This window comes from Thermobia domestica, chromosome 18 (assembly GCF_964235325.1).
Source record: "Thermobia domestica chromosome 18, izTheDome1.hap1.1, whole genome shotgun sequence".
NCBI lineage: Eukaryota > Metazoa > Arthropoda > Insecta > Zygentoma > Lepismatidae > Thermobia > Thermobia domestica.
This window is the reverse complement of record NC_137471.1, coordinates 136,541,473-136,564,976: the sequence shown is the minus strand read 5'-3', so window position 1 is coordinate 136,564,976 and position 23,504 is coordinate 136,541,473. Positions and strand designations below refer to the sequence as shown.

At 34.1% G+C, this 23,504-nt stretch overlaps 1 protein-coding gene across 2 annotated transcripts in view; it reads right to left on the bottom strand.

The window, feature by feature from the left end:
• The window catches only part of LOC145675647 (uncharacterized), a 920,247-nt gene that overhangs the window by 12,111 nt on the left and 884,632 nt on the right, over positions 1-23,504 (bottom strand). For both annotated transcript variants that reach the window (XM_081746206.1, XM_081746207.1), the window contains exon 22: positions 5,272-5,413. In XM_081746206.1, coding sequence (XP_081602332.1) covers positions 5,272-5,413 — 142 coding nt within the window. The remainder of the gene's footprint in view (positions 1-5,271; positions 5,414-23,504) is intronic.

Genomic DNA, 23,504 nt, shown 5'->3' with positions numbered 1-23,504 from the left:
AGGTTTCTTTTATATGCTCTTCAGAAAACATGTTACAAATATATTGTAATGTACCGCGTGTTTATGTATACAAACAATATCGTGTGTTTGTAAACATCACCACATGGATTTACTACACATCACGAGGGTTTATCACGAGCAGCAGACGTCGGACCACTGGCACTTTCTACGAAGTACATGATGACAGGACAGCAGCAGCGCTACCGCCGCTCTGGACGAATATAAATTCGGCAGCAACTAGTGGACCAGCACCAGTTCTTTGGTGTCCTTCCTACTGCTTGCCTTGGAGCATTAGGAGTAACCTATCCTCCAAGCCTCTAGTTTGCTTTCAGACTCTAGGCTATTCCTTTCCTCTCGAGGCTCTGTTAGGAATTCTATCACAATTACTTATCTTGCTTTGGGGCTTTGTAACTTCTAACCCCCTCAATGCTTGCTTCAGAGCATTGGGATTTTCTTTCGCCACTCTGTCTAGCCTGCTTCGGTGCTCTGTAAAAATCCTGTCCTCAACCACACGGTCAAAAACTACTTAATTTTAATCTGATAAATTAGAAAAATGCACTTTTGTAGTAATTTTTTATAAATAAACTGGTAGTGAAAGTCAATTCCAAACCTTATTTATATTACTTAGCTCTACCTACCAAAACGTTTTACAATATATATTAATGAAAGAAGAAACAACGGAATCCCCCCCCCCCCCACAAGGTTCTCTGTAGGTGAGATTTCAATAACACACAAAGACTGAAAAGGTGAATGACTGAACCAAGACTCAATCCCGGGATCTCCGGCATACTCTGGGGATTTGATTTGATTTGATTTCATTTATTGCGTTCATTTTGATTTGATTTGATTTGATTTATTGCGTACCATACAAAGTACACAAATTTGTACATATGGTATAGAACATGTCATTTCGTAATAATGCATTGGTTAAATATATCTCTTCACAAAGTTAATAAACACATACAAACAAACTATAAGCATACATATATAAAAACTAAAAAAAATTACAATAATAGAAGGAAAAAAAGAAAGATTTATTATTTAATCTAATGGTTAAAATATATCTACATACCAAGTTTTACTGTCTTCAGAAGTAATAAAGGATTATTCACCTATATACTCATCTACAGAATAATAAGATGTACAAATTTGCATATTTTTAACCTCTCTGAAAAACTTTATATCATCTTTATGTATTTCAATTCTCTTGGTAATTTATTATATAGTACTGCACCTCTATAAAATGTAGTTTTTTCAGACATACTTGTTGTATGTGACGGTATTACAAATTTATCACAGTTTCTAGTTCTATATTCATGTACGTTGGCATGAGTTAAATAGTTATCTATATTTTTTCTGACTAATTTTAATACCTCATATATATATATATATATATATATATATATATATATATATATATATACAAACTCGGTATAGTAAGCAATCTGAGTTCACGAAATTTACTTCTACAACTACTACGAAAATGGGAATGTGTAATGATACCCAGTATTAGTTGCTAATATTATGAACAACTACTTTACTGAAATCGGAAATAAAAGTGTAACGGGTACTAAATTCGAAATAAAATCTACGGAAGATAGGCTACAAGAAACGATGTTCCTTCAGCCAGTGATACCTAACGAAGTTGCTCAAATAATTTCAAAGCAAAAAGACAAATGGTCCGTCGGTTTTGATAACATTCCAACGACAATAGTGAAGAAAAGTTCCGCTTATATAGAGGAACCTTTGCCATGTCTTATAAATCTTTCCTTTTCATCAGGACAGTTTCCTCAAAAATTAAATATTAGTACGAATTAAACCAATTCATAAAAAAGATTATAGGTATAAGGTAGAAAACTATAGACTCATTGCTTTACTTTCGCCCTTCTCAAAAATCATCGAATCAACTATGCAAAAACGTATAGTAAGCTTCTTCGAAAAATAAAATATAATAGACATTGCTCAAAATGGTTTCCAACGCAAAAAGTCAACTCAGACGGCGATATTTAATTATCTCGATTATATTCGGGATGCATTAGACGACTGGCATTTTTCTTGACTTAACTAAGGCATTCGACCTTGTTTCGCATCAAATACTTCTCGAAAAACTAAACAATATCGGTGCAAGAGGAGTTGTAAATAAATGGTTCCAAAGCTATTTAGAAGATAGAAATAAAGCCGTAGAAATTGATTACACGGATCAGCGCGGTACAAGTTTCAAATATACCTCTGACATCAAACCAATAAAATGTGGGGTGCCACAAGGCTCGATTTTAGGCCTTACTCTCTTTATAATTTTCATCAATGATCTTCCAGCTTACATAAAAATAGCCAAACCAACCATGTTTGCTGACGATACAAGTCTAGCCATTATTGAATACACTGACAGTAAAATGAAAGTTAGTATCGAACAAACAATAGAAGAATTAAACTCATGGCTTGAAATTAATAAATTAAAATTAAATACCGATAAAAATACAGTAATAAACTTTCATCACTCTCGAAATACAAATGTAAATAATCCAATCATATCTGTTAAAAATAAATTTATAGATAACGTTAAAGCAACGAAATTTCTAGGACTCTGGGTAAGTGATACACTAACGTGGGATAGGCATGTATTTGTACTCCAAAAGAAACTTTGTAAAGTGCACTACGCCTTAAAAAGTGTGAAGACATCATTCAACATATCAGCATTAAAAGTAATTTATCATAGTCAGTTTGAGAGTCTACTTACGTATGGAAGAATACACTGGGGAAACGCAGCAGAAAGTAAGACAATTTTTAAGATTCAGAAAAGGGCACTGAGAACAATGAAAAAGGTACAAGATCAAGAGTATCATGCAAAAGAATATTTTGTGAGCTTAAAATTCTCCCACTGCCTTGCCTTTATATATTACGAACGGCAATCTTTATAAGAAAATACCTGAAACCGTCTCTTAAATGCAACAGTGACATTCATACATACAATACCAGAAACAAAAGCGATTTTACAATTCCCATTCATAAAACAGCACTTTACCAAAAAGGCCCAAAATATACAGGAATACAAATTTATAACAGCTTACCCATCAACATAGGAAACTCAGAATCTGATCACCTTTTTAAACAAAGACTAACAAAGTACCTACAAGAGCACTGCTTTTATACTGTCTCGGAATTTTATGGACATGCTCAAGCTAGAAACTTGTATGAATCAATAGTAAGGTTTTTTTTATTTTATTATTACATGAGTAGTCATATTTATTTATATATTATTATAATCAAATATCTTGAATACTGTTTCCTAAATAATAAATGAAGATAGCATAATGTAAAGAAAAAAACTATTGATTCTCGCACTATGAATAAAACCAGGTAGATGAATAGATAAAGTATGGTATTTCTATGTATATATATGTATCATGTTGTAAGACTAATGTAATGTATAAGGAACTATAGTAGTAGTTTATTATATAGACAATAATAGAATTTGACATGTTCTATACCGCATGTACAAATGTACAATACTGTGGTCTTTTGAACGCAAAATAAATAAATACGGATTATTTTCTTTTGTAATCTAAATATTGTAAACAAATCATTAATGACACCCCAGAAGGCAATACTCGGGAATAAAAAGACGCATAATATAATGAAATTAAAGTGTCTAGGTTAAGAACAGAGAAAAGTGTATAAGCCATATAAACAATAGAAGATAAATTTTGGTATAGATTGTTTATATGATGTTTCCATTTAAGTTTGTCGTCCAGGTTTAATCCTAAGAATTTCGTATTTGAAACACCTTCCACATTATTATTATTAATTGTAAACGAAGGTTTAATCGATGATGAATTAGTTGGGAAAAAATATAAACATTTGGTTTTTTCGGTGTTAATAATTAAATTATGGTGGTGTAACCAAGTTTCTAGCTCTCTTGCGGTTATGTTTATATTATTTTGCAGCTCAATTAGATTACTTCCTTTTACAAGTATATTTGTGTCATCTGCATACAGAAATGACTTACCATGAGTGATATAAAGTAGTAGATCATTAACATATAAAAGAAATAATATTGGTCCTAAGACTGATCCTTGAGGAATTCCTATGTTAACAATGGAAGGTTTTGATTTGTGAGTTTCGATATACAAGTTGCCTTCATTAATGAAATTTATCTCTACAAATTGTTGTCTATTTCTAAGGTAAGTTTGAAACCATCGGTTAGCAACACCTCTTATTCCATATACATTTAATTTACTTAAGAGTAACGAATGGTTGACAAAGTCGAAAGCTTTAGTTAAGTCACTATAGATAATGGGTATGATTTACATTCTATTGAGTCTACTACTTCTTGCAAGAAATGAAGTGCAGCTGTTGATGTGGATCTTTTTTTAAGAAAGCCATGTTGCGAGTCAGATAAAACATTGTTACGTTCCAAATGTGTAATTAATCTATTTTTCATTATGGATTCTATAATCTTCGAAAATTTAGAGGAGAGAGCTATTGGTCTGTAAATTTCGCATTTCCTTTTGTCACCCTTTTTGTGCAATGATTTTATAAGGCCCATTTCAGGCTGTCTGAGAATGTACCTTGTAAAAATGAGTTATTAATTATGTGAGACAGAGGCTGTGCAATTGCGTGGATACATCTTTTGATTATAAATTCTGGGATGTCATCCGGTCCCCTTGATGATCCGTATTTAAAATTCCTTACTACTGATATTATTTCAAAAGGATTTGTTGGAACCATAAATAAAGAACTATTTATTTGATTAATTCGATTAGGGTTATTTTTAATATCATTCGATGGTGCTTGCGATTTAAGTAGGTTAGTAACTATATTGCTGAAGTAAGAGTTGAAAAGCTCAACAATAACATGAGGGTCTTTACAGTTTTTGCCGTTCGCGAGTTTTATTTCACTATTTTGAACATAATGTGGTTTTTGGTTTGTTTCTTCTTTAATTATTTTCCAGGCCATTTTGGTCTTGTTTTCTGCATTAGAAATTACATTATTATAATAGGACATTTTGGCTTGTTTTATTACCTTTTTATATATGTTTTTATAATTTTTACAGTATATCTTAATACTATTATCCTTAGTCGTTTTGCTAAGATGATTTAGTGACTTCATCTTTTTATTATAAATTATAAATTACATATTTTTATCTCGTGTTCTCTTTAACTCAAGTTACAATCACCATACCAACTGATGGTAAACCCCTTATTATGGAAGTTTAAAAGAGAGAAATAAATCATATTTAGCCATAGTAATATGAATAGAAACTGTTGTTACCTCTCCTGTATCTTCTCCAGAAGCCTCCGTAGAAACATGGTTTTTAGTTTCGTTTTCCCATGGTCCCTCCGTTGGTGGAGCCACCCAACCTCCTTCTGGACTTGGACTTTTATCCGATGACGAGACCTTCAACGATGGGTTCCTACAGTAAACATAAAACAAAAAGAAATCTTGAATAATAATAATAATAAACAGTAACACAAAATATAAACAAAAGAAAATATATTTACGATAGTATTTAAGCATAGTACATTTTAAAATGATCTTCGGGTATTAAAAGGACTACACTTTATTGAAGGCACACTTTTAATTTTTTTCTTTACATGCCCACCTTATCTTCATTTTTCACTCATACTAGCACATAGTGAGGTTGGTGAATGCTATAAGTATGTAAAAATTACTGTACTTCGTGCATTTCGTGCAAAGTTCAACAACACACTTAATGAATATTTTTTCACTCGTGGAATAAAACTCAACAAAAACGATTTGATTGTGCAAAAGAAATTCAACTGTCAAATGTTAAATTCAAAAAACGACAAGGAACGCATAGGCAACCGTGGAGGTCAACCGAACAGCAAATACAGAACCGAGGTTGTCAGGACAATACAACAATGTACGTAAAAGGTACTTCGTAAGCATTTGTGTTCAAATCCAACTATCACATAATGGTTTTAGGATTTTACGATAGTTTTGTTCACAATTCAAGAATATAATAACGGACAATGCAACTTTGATGAAGAATGTAATATTTTCGATGAAACTACCTTCCACATCAATGAAATAACAACTTGCTACAATGTTGAGATATACTGAACTGGAAAGCTACATGAATGTGATTTTTATATATATACAGAACCGGTTGTTTTGTATATATAGCGAGAGAGAGAGAGAGAGAGCAGATGGATAGGTAGATACTAGATATAACTCTCTCAGGAAACAAACCATACAAGGTAGACAAAAACATTTTTTTACTGGATACCACAAGTGACAAATATCGGCCTACACAGCAAGGTGATGTGATGAAATTAGGTAGCATTGCGAATATATTGGAAGCGAATCATGCAAGATAGATTGTTGTCAAAAAGTATTAACAATTATTGATAATGGTATATATGCGTTTCAAATATAAATAACCCTCACAACTATACTGATGTAATCGCTGTTTTCGTTTTTGATATCGCATTTGAAATTAAGAAATAAACGCTTATACCTTGTTCTAAGAGATCATATGTATAACTCTGTAGCTGTAAGACTTTCGAAAAACAAAGATAGTTAAACCAAAATTTACTGTTCCTGGGTATAACGGTTAAATTTACTTTATTCTCTTCTGTCCTTAGATACACATATGTGCTCCTCTGGTTTTTATTATTTTTGCTTCTATTCTAAGGTTTGCATCGTAGTAGAAGCTGCTTTGTTACGTGTACGTACCTCCACCTGTGTTTATTACGAATCTTGTTCATTAGGTGGCATCAACAATCATCATATTTCAAGCGATAGTTACAAAAAACAAAATGTGTACCGGTTAGTGCCATGACTCTAGAGGTTAAGTCAGGGTATAAGAAACGGTTCTGCAAACTCGAAACATTTTAACAACCGGTTCGCTAGAACCGGTGCGAACCTAATGAATAGCACCACTAATTACAGCCATGAGTCACGCCTTAGTTACAACATTCGCCGCACTTCAACCATAACGACTTTTGTCACTACCTTAACATAATGTTGTCACAGAATTAAATGACTTCGTATAGCCGAGGTACACACAAAAAAAGACGATATTTGTCTTATTCATGTTCGAAATATATAGATCAACAAGAGTGTTACATAACAACTAGTAAATACGTAGGCTGAGCAATAAAGACTGATCATCAATGTTTATTAGGTGAATACAATAGTAAGGCACAGAAAGCGAAACACGTTTGTGTAGTGGGAGAAATAATGAATAGATCGAACAGGTTTGAAGGCCATGACGTCAGGAATGTGATCTTGGCAGCCGCTCAAGCACGCGTAGTTTTAGTTTCGCACAAGGCAAGATGGAAGTGATACGCAACGAACAGTACAGTGCATTGAAATTCTGTTTCATCATTATGACTCCAAGCAGCAGAGTTCTGTATGGAAGTCTCCTTCATCACCAACACCCAAGAAAGGGAGAGTGATTGCTTCAGCTGACAAAGTTACGGTCATCTCATTTTTCAATATTCGAGGCATGTCATCACACCACATACAACTGTCACGGGAGTGTAGAGTGTATTGAAAACCCTCCAACGTCACATTAATTGGAAACGACCACATTTGAAAGAAACAGGATGGATTCTACACCATGATAGCACCAGGCCCAATATTGCCAATGTTGTTATTGACTATCTTGCAAAAATCAACGGTCCGTGTGTACCCCATCTTCCATATAGCCCTGGTTTATGATTTCTTTCTTTTTTTTAACTTTGAAGAAACAGCTCTGGGGACGGCGTTTCGCATCTTCAGGGGCAGTGGTGATAGCTGCGGAGGCGATTTTGAAGGATCTGTCCAAAAATGGCTTCTAGCATGTCTTTGATGACTGGCAAAAACGTGACAAGTGCATTGCATGTAATGTGGACTATTTTGTAAAATACCATCAACATTTGGTGGATTAGAACATGTAATTATGTTCTATTCATTTATGATCATAATTTATTGATTATCCCTCGTACTATCGGCAGGCCCCTCTTTGAACGTAAAAGTAAACTATCGTGTCAAAGTATACCGTGTGTTCCGTGTTATTCATATTAAATATCTATAATATGAGACAAAGCAGTTCTTCCATTTAACAATCTTTCCAACATGTATGTTGAGTAGTTTATTCCGTAATAAAATGTTATAGCCCCGAAGATCATTTCAAGAAAGCCTTTATTACATCTCAATTTGTACAGAAATAGTCAGCTTCCAATATAACACTAGCTTCTCTTTTAACCATTAGCTGATTAATAAGGAAATTTCCATTAGTATCATTGTAATTTTATCGAAATTTTAAATGCACTTCTTAAATTTCTACATATTGATATTAGAAAAATATTTTCAGGAATACGTATGAAATAAAGTTTTATTTTAAAGGTGAATGGATTTTATAGATGGGAATTATTGTGTATATAACTAAAATTATTATATCATGTAATATATAGCAGAACATTCGGTTTAAGAAATTTCATTGCAGGAGTACCAAATTATCTACATATCACGACTGATGTTAACCCTTTTCATTCCAGGTGTCATTTTTCTATATGTGTGCTGTAATACTGGTTTCATTTACTGTCAAAAGGCTGCCTGGACCGTTATATAGGACATACTTGTTGTGGGCGCGTGAGGAGAGCATTCATATTACTGATAAAAATAATTACTTGCATTATGGAACATTTGGACTGAAAAAGGGAAATTTTGATGTTCTGAAGGAATTTTATGCTGCTTCAGGTTGGCAACACTACCAAAGATCAAAGACAGAGGTTTTCCTTTTCTGATCTCGAAATAGATATCGAAGTTGCGCATTGTTTATCGTCAAAAACAAAAACAAGTACGTTGTAATTTAATGCTCTCTTAAGCCTGCCATCTGCTGAGACAACACTTTTTCTTGTGTTTTCTGTCAGTAAGGTGCTGTCACCTATGGAGAAATAGTAGAACTAAGTCTTGCCTTGCATCCACTAACAAATTTCAGCATCTTAATACCACCCTTAATAAGGGATATGTTTTCATGACATTTACATGGATGTAACTGTAAGCTCTAGGTCCACGTCTTATCTAGTCTTGCTGCCGAACAGGACGCTAAACCCCAAAATACGTAACGACAACAAAAAGTTTCCTGAATCCTATCTCCTACAATTTCTGTAGAATTCTCTCCTTAACTTTCTACTTTCCCACAATATTTCTTTTGCGTAAGCCCTTTTAAGTTTTCGCGTTTCTCTTCATCCCGTTTCCTTTTCATTACTAGTGTTATTCTTCTTTTACCCATTTACTTTATTGTAATATCCTTGCTATTTCTCTTCTTCATGCGTACAGTTTCTTCTTTATATTTTGATTTTCTTTTTCTTTCACTCACGTTGTATACCATATACTGCTTCTTTCACGACTATTATTTACTTTGTTATCTTATTTACAGCTTAAACTCTGTTTCTTTCTCTTCATTTATTCCTGCTTTTCTTATAACTAGCAACCTCTTTTTTTCTTTTCCATCTTTTTTTTCTTCATTTCATGCTATTCTTTTGTTTGTAAGTCTGTTTTTCTTCTTATTATTATTATTTTTGTTCTCAATCTGTTGCCAATCCCTTTATTTACTGTAACGTGATCTCTATCCTAAAATATGTAAAATCTTAATTTCTTCTTGCTCTTTCATATTGTCAATCGTTATACTCATTACTTTTTTTTATCTAAATTCATTGCATACAGTATTTTAAGATTCTTTATCTGGTCGTATTGCATTCAACTGCTTCGTTCCTTAATCTCACTTATTTCTTCAAATAATTGTGAAAAGAAGACTCTCAGCTACTATTAATCTGTAGGCGTGTGAATTCTAGTAAAGTAACAGAAAATTCATGAGGAAGCAAACGATGAACACAGAAGAATAAAGTGGAGAAACGAAACAGAACTAACAGAACAATCAAAAAGAGCCAAGAAGGAAAATTCATATCGGAGTGGCTTAGATGTATTATCATAAAACATATTATAGATACGGCGACCAAAAATAACTTTATTAGAATCAACAAAATGATGCATAATAAACGTAACTCTTGATGAAGATGAAAAATATATATACATATTCAAGAAAGAGCAAGAAGAAAGCAGACACTAAAAAAATAATATGAAAAAAAGACTGAATATAAAAGAAAAGGAAACAAGGGAAGAAGAAAGAGGAAGTAAAAATAGTGTGACGTAGAGAGAATGGATAAAGCAACAGAAAAAATAACAAAAGTATTTATAGAAATAGTAAAGACATGGACGAAAGAAAATAACGAAGTAGTTGACATGGCAAGGGAGGACAAAGAATAGAAAAAATACAGACATGTGGAGCAATTGATATGCAAGATTACGTGATATGATATACGTGTAATACAAGATACAAAGAAAATAATGGACAATAGAATTAAAGAGAGAAAATAATGTAATATACAAATACTAGTAGGAAAATACTGGACAATTGAGAAATACCAAAGAAAAAGAAGAAAAAAGACGATGAGGGAGGAAATGATTAAGGACAAGAAGAATAAAAGAAGTAAATATATCAGTGATGAACTAGAATTAAGAATTAAGCATAACCAAGAGAATGAGAAGAAATTATGAAGAGATTAGTAGAAGAAAAAAGGAGATTACGAAAGAAAAGTCAAAAAAGAAGAAGAAAGAAAAGGAACTTGAAGGACATTTATGCAGACAACTAAAAAAGAAGAAAAAGAAAGTGTAGTGAAAATAAATAAAAGGATTCTGAATGACAAACAAAGGAAGGGGCATCCGTATGTTTTTAGAAGGACAGACAGTGTAAAGAAAAACATACTACCGTACACAAATGTAACTAGAATTGCAGGTTTAAAAAAAAAAGAAAAAAAAACTTGTGCCGAAGTAATGAATTGAGGAATTAATGCATGAAGGAGATTTTCGTATATTAAGCTGGAAACTAAATAGCTATTAGAAATAATATAAGGCGAAAGAAAGTAAAAAAATCGAAATAAATCAAATTATTAAACTGATGTCTGAAAAAAAAAACAACGCAAACATTGAAAAGGATATGGAATAAACTTGTTATGACGTGAAGAAACTTTATATTTAATGAAGTCAGGACAAAAGGAAAAAGGAACAGGCATAACGATTGAGAATAAGAGAAAACTTTATCTATTTTTACTTGAAAGCTTATGTTACAGCGTTGTTGTAAGACAAGTTTGAGTTAGGTTCTTTAAATGCAGAGTCAACTAATCTTTTGGTAACGTGGTTATATTCAAGTTCTTCTTGATAGTATGAATGACGTGTACAGTAGACATGAAGTTGGTACTCAGTGATAATAATAATAATAATAATAATCTGTTGATATCTTGTTGATAATGACCCCATTTCAATCTAGAGAACGGGTAGTTTGGGGTGTTGATGGCGTGGAGTGGTTCCCGTAGCCGTGGTACCGGAAGTTTGGAATTTTTTTTAGAGATGTACCTTTAGTCTACTAACAATGTGCCATATTTCGCATTTCTAACTAGCCGGGAACATGCCAAACATTTATGTCAATGAGTAAGTGAGTGAGTCAGTCAGTCTGGAACCACGCAAAATGCAATTTAAGGGTGTTCATACCTCAATCCCCGATGGTCCTTCGCACGTAAAATTTGGTACTTTTATACAACATGTCATTACTAGTAGCTGTGTGCAGTTCGTCGTTGCTAATATTAATAGTTACTCAACTGTTATGCCTAGAAAATGACCATGTCGGTCAATCTGGAGGGTTGCTATTGCTGTTTGGCCCCTCTAGCAATGGTATCTGAAATATTGAAATTTTCTGGAGATGTACATATTATTTTCTATTCTACATCAATATGTGAAATTTCGTATCTCTAGCTAGTGGGAGACATACGAAACATTTATGTTAATTAATCAATCAGAGATTGAGTGAGTCAGCCAGAAACCACGAAAAACGAAGTTTCAGGGGGTTCATAAATCAACTTCCGATAGTCGCCCACACGTAAGATTTGATATTTCTGTACTATATGTTCCTACTGGTAATGTAATTTGTTGCTGCTGTCATTATTGGCTACTCAACAACTATGATATCTAGAAAATGACCATTTTGGCCTATTTGGGAAGTTTATGGCGCTATTTGGCCTCCTTAGCAGTGGTACACGAAGCTTTGGAATTTTCTGGAGATATACATGTTACCTCCTACCAATGTACGAAATTTCGTATTTCTAGTTAGTAGGGAACATACCAAATATTTGTCAGTCAGTGAGTGAATAAACCTGTCTCGGAAAATGCAGTTTGTGCATATTTATAACCCAACCCCTTCCATGATCCACATACGGTAAGATTTGATACTTTTGTACAACACGTCAATGCTAATAACTGTGTGTAATTTGTCGTTGCTGATAATATTAGTTACTCAACTGTGATGTCTTGAAAATTACTGTTTTAAGGGTTTGATGACGCTGATCCTCCCTCCCCTAGCAGTGGAATCCAATATGTTCAAATTTTATAGAAATTTGCATGTTTATCCTGAACATTTACGTATGTCACTGTGAGTCTGTCAGAAACCATAAAAAACGCAGTTTCTTAGTGTTCATATCTCAACCCTTAAATGCTCCCCACACGTAAGGTTCAGTACTTTTGTACTGTACAACATGTTATTACTAATAACTGTGTGTAATTAGGCGTTACTGACATTGTTAGTTACTCAGCATGACGTCTTGAAAATGATAGTTTCGGTCTACGTAGTTCTTTGTATAAAGCTAGCTTGCAACGCGGCCGAAACGTGACTGCATGCGCTCCCACGCACGCTGATAAAAAGCAACAGAAATGGAATTTTATACCGACAGGAATATTCAATGGGGACAATTTCCATAAAAGAAGTGATGAAGATATAGCAACAGTAAAGAATTTTATTAGAAGCCTAGAATTAGAAAATAATAATAAATAAGTGAAAAAAAACTACGGGAGAGAATGAGGGAAAATAAATATGAAAAATAAATATGTACTGAAACAAGCTCAGATTAAACGAATATGAAGGGAAAGACAGGACGAAGAAAATGACGTACGGTAAAGAAACAAATAATAATAGTGAAAACAGAAGGGAGGATGCGAAAAATTTCATGAAGTAAAAAGTACAAATGAATTATTAGAAAGTAGATTATTTGAGAAAGAATGGGTAAAGACATTCTGAAAAGAAGGTAATAAAGTACTTGAAACAGAGATAAGAGAAAGGAAGGGAAAGATGATATTCAGAAATAAAAGCGGAATAGTAAATATACAAGGCCATGTTGCATAACATATGTAGGAGAAACAAAGAAAAGATTGGAGTAGGGAATTTAGCAATATAAGGACACCTTTGTAAACTTACAAAGGCCAACCACGCAGATTACAAACACCACAAAATATGAGGGTGATTCAGAAAGTAATGAATCCAAGCCTACTACTTCGTCAATAGTACTGCAAACATTCTGAACTGTTTACCATTAATGCACTGATGTTTAAGCTATAGAATGTCACTTGCTTCACGTTTCCATCTCTTCTCGTTCCAGAGTAATGGACCAATCCATGGTATCCAGTGGTGACGTCCGGTTGAAACAGGGGGCCGTCACTGAATTTGTGAGTGCGGAATGTGTGCCCAGGACCATTCATTGCCGGTGACGAGTCTGGATCCACAATTACGACCCCGAAATGGAGCGTCAGTCGATGGAGTACCGCCACACTTCTCTCCTCCGCCAAAAAATTCAAAGTTGTCCCATCTACTGACAAAATGTTGTTGACATTCTGTCTCATTTTGCTTATAGACCAGATCTTGTCTCCTGCGACTTTTGGCTCTTCCCCAAGCTTAAGGATCACCTTAAGGGCCAAAGCTACAACTGCTACGCGGAGGTGAAAGCAGCAGTTCGGCAATAGTATTGTCAGCAGCCACTACAATTCTTCGCTGATGGGATGAAAAACCTTGTTTCGTGTTGGTGCAAGTGTGTTGCCCGTAATGGAGGCTATGTCGAGAAATGATGCCACTATTTGTACCTGCGGTACTACCTGTCAAACACAAATAAAAGTATCACCTTGGAGACATTACTTTCTGAATCACCTTCGTAGTTTGGGACTATGTGAAAGCATTAAAATAAGAAGTAAGGCAAATAGTGAGTGAATCAGAAGAAGCAAGAAGAGTAAAATAAACAATTAAATTAACAAAAATAAAGGATGAAACATAAGTAAGGAAAAATAAGGAATTCTCAAGAGCGTAAGAGTAGAAGAAAGAAAAATAAAGAAAAGATCATAAGAAAGAAGAAAATCAACTAAAATGAAAAAGAAGAGTCAAGTATAAAGAAAATAGGTGAGTACGCGATCAAATCCACAAATTCAGTATACATGCAAATTAACAGGCAAGCCAAAGAGAAAGGAAAGAAGTCAAAGCAAAGGAAAATAAAGGGATCTCTTACGGAAAGTTCCATTCCTAGTTTTTCAGAAGGAAGATCAATGTGAGGAAGGCACTGCTATGGTGCTGAAACGTAATAAGATTTGCGCGAGTTAATTATATCTCTAATTCTTGATTCAGTGTATATTACATATTAAATATTTTGTATTCGTTTAAGTACAATTGAAACGCTATCCAATAACCCGCTTAACGTGAAGTAATTTTGTGATACAATTTCTGTCCGAGTTTGTGGACTTGAAAGTCAGAAATAAAACATAAGAAGTATAAAATATTCTTTTCATTTCATTTTTCGCAGTATGAATAAGGTAACTTAAAGGCAAATCCTTTCTGTTTAAGACAATATTTTTATATTATTATTTTCCTTGAGTCTGTCCTGCCACAGAACATTTTACCGTTCTTTCCTACTTTCAACATTTTAAGGGGCCGCGGTGGCTCACTGGTAGAACATTCACCTCTGGTGCATGGGGTCCTTGGTTCGATCCCAGCTCGCGCCAAGTGAGCTTTGTGGTGAACAAACACTGTGTGCGTGGGTTTGCTCGTGGTTCTCCCGTTTTCTCCGACTTTCTTCATTTCACTATTTCATTCATTTCTCATCATCCCCGTCTCCTTTAGCCTAGCCGGCATAAGCATGGGACGTAAAACTTAAAGATTTCATTTCTCATCATCACCATCTCCTTTAGCTTAAGCTGCATAACCATGAAGACGTAAAACTTAAAGATTTTATTTCATTTTTTGAACATTTTAATGATGTTTTAAATACTTGTATAAATACGGTTATTTCACAACTATGAAATTGGACGGACTCTTATCGCACGTACGGCAAAACTTTCGCAGAAATACTTCAGGAGCAGAACCATGAGAAAAATTCTACCCTTGTTGCCATCATTACAATATAGATAAGTTCTATATTATTTTACATTTCATGACTACGAATTAATGTATGCCCATGTTTTAATCAGTGATGTATGATGGGATTTGATTGTTTTCTTGGCCACAAGCTCCCATTTCTTATTTTTCATCTGAGTGGTAATTACACATTACTTTCTACTCTTCTCTTCTTTTGTGTGTGTGAAATGCGATCAATTCGTATGTAGAAAGGCCGCGGTGGCTCAGTGATAGAGCGTTCACCTCTGGTGCTTGGGGTCCCGTGTTCGTTCCCAGCTCCCTCCAAGTGAACTTTGTGGTGGACAAACATCGTGTGCGTGGGTTTTCTTGGGGTTCTCCTGTTTCCTCCCACTTTCTTCATTCCACCATTTCATTCATTTCTCATAATCACCGTCTCCTTTAGCCTAATCGGCATTACCCTGGGACATAAAACTCAAAAATTTCATTTCATTTCGTATGTAGCAATCAACGATAGCGAGTTACAATCTAAACCTTTAGATACAAAAACATTCCATAGTGATTTCTATTTATAGTTTCACAGCCTTTGCTACAAATTACACAGTCACACATAAAATTAAAATAAAATAAAATAAAATAAAATAAAATAAAATAAAATAAAATAAAAAATAAAAAGAGTTTTGTGAACTGGATCCCAGGGTAAGGTTTCGATGTATTTTGTTATACAGAACCCAAATTTCAAAACGTCAGTAAGATTGACCGTATAAATTCTGTTATGAGCGAAAAACTTGAACGATATTGGATAAGGGCATATACCTAACACAGCCATACAATAAATAAATAAATAAATAAATAAATAAATAAATAAATAAATAAATAAAAGTTCTCTGCAGCGGACCCCAGGATATGGATTCGATGTATTTTGTTATACAGAATCCAAAATTTTGAAACCCCAGAACGATTGATCGTGTCAATTTTGTTTTATGCGCGAAGATCACCTTTATCTTCCCTGTTCAAAATCGTTCAAGCTTTTCTCCCATAAAAAATGAATAGTCAATCGTTTTGGGGTTTCAAAATTTGGATTCGGAGTAACAAAATACATCGAACTCATACTCTGGGGTTCGCTGCACAGAACTTTTATTTATTTATTTATTTATTTATTGTATGGCTGTGTTATCTTCCCTATTCACATTTGCTCAAGTTTTCGCCCATAAAAAAGTGACACAGTCCATTGTTCTGGGTATTACGTCGCACACGCTGCCTTAGACAAGAAGAGGTGGAAGAGGGAGGGAGTTGGATTGAAGACAAGAAATAACTAATCGATCGAGACATGTATTTCTGGATTGCATAAGAAAACGGGTCAAGTATTTTTTTAAAAATTTGGACTTAGAATTTTTGTAACAATTCCTAAGCCCCAATGGAAATTTGGAATCGGCATAACAAAATATATTGAATTCATATCTGGGTCTGCTGCACAGAACTTCAGTTTTTTTTTTTTTTTTTTTTAATGGCTATGTTACGTGTATCCTCCCTATTCAAAATCGCTAAAGTTTTTCGCCTGTAAAAAATGAATAGTCAATCTTTCTGGGGGTTTCAAAATTTGTATTTTGAGTAACAAAATACACCGAATCCATACCTTGGGGTTCAGTGCACAGAATTTTTTTTTATTGTTTTGTGTGGTTGTGTTATTATTATTATTATTATTATTATTATTATTATTATTATTATTATTATTATTATTATTATTATTAAAATTACTTGGTAAGTTTTTGAAGTTACGTTACGATTAAACTTTCAATCGAATGTTTTTATAGATAGTACTTTATCTCACAAGAGTATGATGTTTGTTTCTTTAGCTTTTGCAATTTAAATATCTTGCTTGTCTCTTGTTCTAGCATTACAATTTATAGCAATGTTGTTGTATTTTTAACAAGAGTCTGACATTTATATCGAATATTTTTTTACTTGTAGATTGTGGACTTGTATATTGCAAATGGCGATAGGTAGGGCTAACGTTACATAAAGAAAATTACCATCTTATCATAACAGGAAGTATGCCCTTAACTCTTGAATGAAAGTGTTATATTGGAAGCTGAATATATTCTAATTGCTAATAAATATAAAAAAAGAATAAAATAAGTTTAATAATTCATTAGTTCTTATATTTTATAATATATAAACTTCAATATTACTATTATTTTAGAATAGAGAAACTAATTTTGTAAAATAAGTCATAAATTCTACAGCAAATTAAGTGTAATTTAGAAGACATATATATACACGAGGGCAAGTCAAAATAATCCGCAATATAGCTATACCTTTTTTTATATTGTTCATACCAACTTCTGTCTGTTTATTTTATTATTATTATGCTGTTGTGGTCATGCTATGAAAGTTTGATCCTAATTTCTACATTTGTCTTCTTTTTGTTGCAGATAAATCTGGCCGCTCCATTTGAAGTTTGCATCAAAGAGGAACAACACTGATACGGTTTTCATAGTCGGAAGTTATATCTGGAACCAAGACTAACTTCTAGACGATGTGTCACTTCATCAATAGTCACTCGTTTGTCTAACAGAAACATGTCACATGCACGCTCAGTGTTGTCACCATTTAAGGCCGTAGATGGTCGTCTGGTTCCTTCCTTGTGCGACCATTTTTTTTAATTTTTCAATCCATTCGTAGACACTCCGTTGCTTCAAAACACTGTTCCCGTATTGTGCCGAAAGTCTTTGATGGATTGCGACCCACGATACACCTTCCGACCACAAAAACCGGATCACTGCTCGTTGTTCCTCTCTGGTACAAATTTCTAATGGAGCGGCCATGATCTACCTGCAACAAAAGGAAGACAAATGGAGAAATTAGGATCAAACTTTAATAGCATGACCACAAGAGCATAGCAATAAATTAATCGAGGACATAGATCAGTATGAGCAATGTAAGTAGAGTTATATCAAAATTGCGAATAATTTTTGAATTTTTGACTTACCCTCGTATATATATATATAATTTCTGTACAGAAAGCATTTTTATGTAACACAAGCATAGTGTGAAACTACATAATATTTATAAGAGCAAAAGGAGTTTCTACGTATTCTAACATACAAATAATATAATGGAATGCTATACATAAGGTAATATAGGTGAAACATAAATTTATCATTACTCCTTAAAATGAAGTATTTGACGTTCTATGTTTATCACTATTAGATCAAAGAAAAGGAAACAACGAATGGCGAATTATATTCGAAGCACGTTTTGCATTTCAAAGCTGACATCACGCACAGCCTTTATCTTCCAATTTCAGTGAATGTAATATAATTAGATAATGTATTATCTATTTCAGTGATACAAATAGCCTTGGAGATTATGTCTCCATTAAATCACAAATCAATCTACTATTCAATAAAGTAATTAGTCGTCATCGTTACTAAAAGGTGCTGGTTACTTGAAGCGAATTGAAAAATTTCTGTATTTTTTTCGTGCTATTCATTTCGTCTTTCATGCATGAAATAGCATGTTTAATGTGGTCTATCAACGCATCTCAATTTTCATTCTATTTTCCTCAAATAATAATTTATTCTCAAACACTTCTTACCACTTTCAATTGTCTCAAATATACAACGTTTCTCAAGAACTTCCCAAAACTTCCCCATGTCATTATATTTCTTTCCCACCCTACCTAGTAAATGTTGTCCATTTTCTTCTATATATATTTCTAAGGGTTTCTAGCCGTTTCCCATGAAATAGTCTTCACACTATCCATATTTGTTTTCTATGCTACAATATACGAGGGCAGTGAAAAAAGGTTTCTGAATTTTTTTTGTAGCTAAGTGGTAGAGCGTTGGCTTCGCATTCGGAAGGTCCTGGGTTCGATTCCCGCTGCCGACCATCCTGACTGTGGTTTTCCAGGGTTTCCCTCAGTCCTACCAGACAAATTCCGGGAGGGTACCTACTAAAACAGGCCTTGGCCGATATCTTCCCAAATCCTTTCCATTGTTGTTGTTGTTGTTGGATGTCCAGTGTAAAATGGCCTCTGAGCTGTATCTGGTAATTATTAAATAAATAAATAAATAAATAAATATAAGTACACATTTACTTGATCTCCTGCAATTGATGGAAATATTAACGAAAGGCCTCTTTTGAAAACTTTCGAAGTTTAAGCGTCGCGTTCATTTTGATCTTTTCTCCGTTGGCCCGAAACAGAAAAGGGCCAAAAATGAAAATGAAATCTTTGAGTTTTACATCCCACGGTTCTGCCGGTTAGGCTAAAGGAGACGGTGATGATGAGTAATGAATGAAATGGTGGAATGAAGAAAGTGGGAGGAAACGGGAAATCCCCGAGAAAACCCACGCACACGGTGTTTGTTCACCACAAAGTTCACTTGGCGGGGCCTGGGATCGAACCCGGGACCCCAAGCACCAGAGGTGAACGCTCTACCACTGAGCCACCGCGGCCCCCGAAAAAAAAAAAGAAAGAAAAGGGCCATTTTTAGCTTTTAGCTTTGAGAAGAGTCAAACTTGTTTGCTATTAAAGTCTCTGAAGCAGATTTTTCCCAATTTGCACATAAAGTTGATGTATGCACGTTGCTCAATCTGTGATATTGCGTAAACTGATCACTACACACTCTTCTGTTCAGCTACACTACTCGTATATTGCCTGTTATGACGTGTTAATACTTGTTAATTTTATAATTAGGCAACCTTTTGTCTATACAGTACAAGATTCATTGTGATTGCATCCGAAATGCTCAACCTAGAACAACATTCCGGGAATTTTTTGACTGCCCATCGTTTGAATCTTTCCTAATATTTTTTGAGAAACCTAACTAATACGTTTTTTCTTCTCCCGAATTCTTTTAAAGTTATTAATATCATTACTTTCTTTTCACAGTTCATATCTCCACTAGTAATACTACAAGTACAGAAAATCAGGCCTATTTCTTTCTCCAATTTATACAGTTAATACTATTCTCTTCATCCCTGTCATCAGTGTTTTAATTATTATAACATTATTGTTTTTATTCCATATTTTTCTTTTTATGTATAAGGATGTTTCTAGCTCACAACATCCATACTGTAAGGATCCCCACATTACACCATGAGCCAGGGGCGGATCCAGGACCGACTTCTGGGGGGGCGGTGGGTTGTCATAATGCTACTTTTAAGGGCTCCAAACTCTGGGATGGATTTTATTTATATATATAAAATAAGAAAGTTTCCTCTTCTGGGGGGGGGCGATCGCCCCGATCGCCCCCCCTGGATCCGCCCCTGCCATGAGCACATGTTTACATACGACACGTGCTATTGTTTGTAAACAAGCAGACGATACATGGACCAGGAAGATACGAAGAACAACACGATGGGAACCGAAAGAAAACGAGCCACCTGAAGAGGGCCTATAAAAGTGGAACCAAAGAAGACGGAGGTATCAGTTGACCACTGATTGCTAACCTTTAATAAACTCTTGAGGTCGCATTGGACGAAGAGGTTCTACATTTCCTAAAATCCCGGCAGGCTGCCTTGAAGCAAAAGGAATTCCTCAACACAACCATACCTCGCGAGACTGCCATGAGCGAGGAGGTTACCCAAGGACCTTAACCTGAAGTCGCTACAAGACACCCCGGTGACTGCCATGAGCGAAGGTGCTCTCGTATGAAACATTACTTCCTTTCACCTCTGGTCATAAGGAAGATATATCAAACCTTGTAGACACAAAGACTATTTTGTATTTTTGTAAAATAAATGAGTGAAGGACTAGAAATCCCGGACTATCATTGTCTCTACCTACACAAATTATTACAATACAGACTTCATCACAATTATTCACAGCAGGGTGTAATATGGCGCTATCATACAGCTGAGCCGACGCATTACAAAACATTCCTGAGGATGTTGAGGGTCCGTATCAGATGGTTTAGAAATTGCCCAATCTAAAAAAAAAAAAAAGATTTTTTGAATCGAAATTGATAAACAAACTGGTATAATATGTATGGTGAAGGAGATATTTTGTGAATTAATTGGTAATATGTATTTTAGAAATATGTGTCTGTAGAAACATGTGAGCATCGGATCGAACGTTGAAGCTATACAAATTGTATTTTGTATTTTTATATTTTGTATAAAGTTAACCTGTCAGATAATAAAAAATGCGGTCTTTATAAAACAGAGTAACCGATAGATTATTGGATGATGTCAATATGTATATGCATTGAAGAGATGATTCTAGCTTTTCTTATTAAAAATCCTTTACGAAATATAATGGAATAAAGATGATTTTAATAATATAGTGAAACATGGAAAATGAATATAGATATATAATGATATGTAATGAGTGTATGCTAATTATAATGTGTAAATTGATGAAGAGGCTGTTAAAAGAATTCGGAATTGATTTCTAATTAAACTATTATATAAATATTAATGTTTTTTATTGAATAATGCATCATCAAGTTGACATCTTAAGGAATTATAGGCTGCCATGTACGTCTAATATAGAGAGAAGGGAAGAAAACTTTCAGTTACTGTGGGAGTATCTCCATCAAGACAACGAACCTAATGTATGAGAAACTATGAAATTGAAACACACTTTTACTGTGGTGAAAGTGGGGTATTACAGAATTGGCGATGTTGCTATGGGCCAAACCTTGGCTCAGTTCGTGCAAGAAAATGTTCAACGTGCCCCATTGCAGAACCGAGCGCACAACTATAAATAATAATTAGAACAGCAATAAAAGTTCATCAATTCATTATATATATATATATACTACCGCTGAAAAGTTTTCGAACACCAAGAATTTTTGTAAGTATTCACTGTGCTTCAATTATTTTGGCACGAGAACTTTTACTCCCTGCATCAGATGTACTCCTGCCTAAAGCATAGAATTTGACGACAGTTGAATTGAGGTATGAGAGATGCTCAATTTTCGCTCACAAGTCAGTGGAAGCGTGTATGTAATGCTCATCGTTACTATTTCAACGAGCAACAATGGAGCATATGAAACCATCGGAAGCACTTTTCAAAGTATGATATTTTTGGCGTTTTAACCACTTGCCTTATTAACCCGAGTATACTCGGAATCCTGTTATGTATAATATATTATTAACCCGAGTTTACTTGTAGGATCTGTAACAAAAGTTTGCTTTTTTCTGCGAACCCGAGTATACTTGCTACAGAGTTAACTCGGGATAATAATGTTAAGGTTTTCGTTAAAGGATTTATGACGTCATAGCACCATCAATTATACATTTTTTCAACCGTTGTTAGTGGCATCAAGTGTACATTCCAAAACACAAATTTAAAAAAAAAATGTGTAAAATAGGTAAAATCTGTGACTAAAATATGTAAGGCAAGTGGTTAAACGTTAGCATATCAATAAGCCATAAAGAACTGCAAAATTTGGAAACCTATTGTCTGTCAAATTTTTGCCACTACATTGACTTCTCTATGTCTACACTTTCCAAACAAAACTAATATTGTGCCGTACCTTCACATTTTTGTTTATACTATGCAATATCTACATCAGATTGTATTTTTTTTGGTTTCAATTTTAATAATTATGATTTGACATATCATCTGCAGTATCGCTCAGACCTCGATTCAACTGTCGTCAAATTTGATGCTATAGGCAGGAGTACCTCTCATACAGGGCAGTAAAATTCTCGTGCCAAAATAATAGGATCACAGTAGATGCTTACAAAAATCCGGGTTATATATATTTAATATAAATCAATGTGGTTCATTTCTACAATTATTATAAGGGAAAGCTATACAATTGAGTGATTGCGCCATATTGTTATTTCTATTTCAGAGAAAATGCTGCTATATGTAGCGTATATTTCTTAAGATTATGTTGTTAAAAGGAAAGAAAGACAAGCATATGTAGGTATATCTACATATAAATTTAAGGAAGCAACTAGCACTTATACCAAAGTCTGTTCCAAGTATATAACAATGATATCACTCACCTTCTTATTGATTCGTACGTAAGAATTTAGACTCTGGTGATATATCCAGCATTCTCTATATCTTTAATATTTTCAAGATGAGTACCTTAAAAATACAAACCCTTCTGAGAAAGCAACAGATGAATTCTTAGTTATCAGATGAGCAGTCACTTTCTCGAATCTAATATTAAAGAGAATTCTAGTAATCCACTTTTAAAATCACTATGACTTAAATCTGATTTATATTTCAGAAACTTGAGCTAAACTTAGGGTTATAGTCAGTATGCTAAACCAGATGCACTAAACTTAAAATCAGTTTCATTTGCAT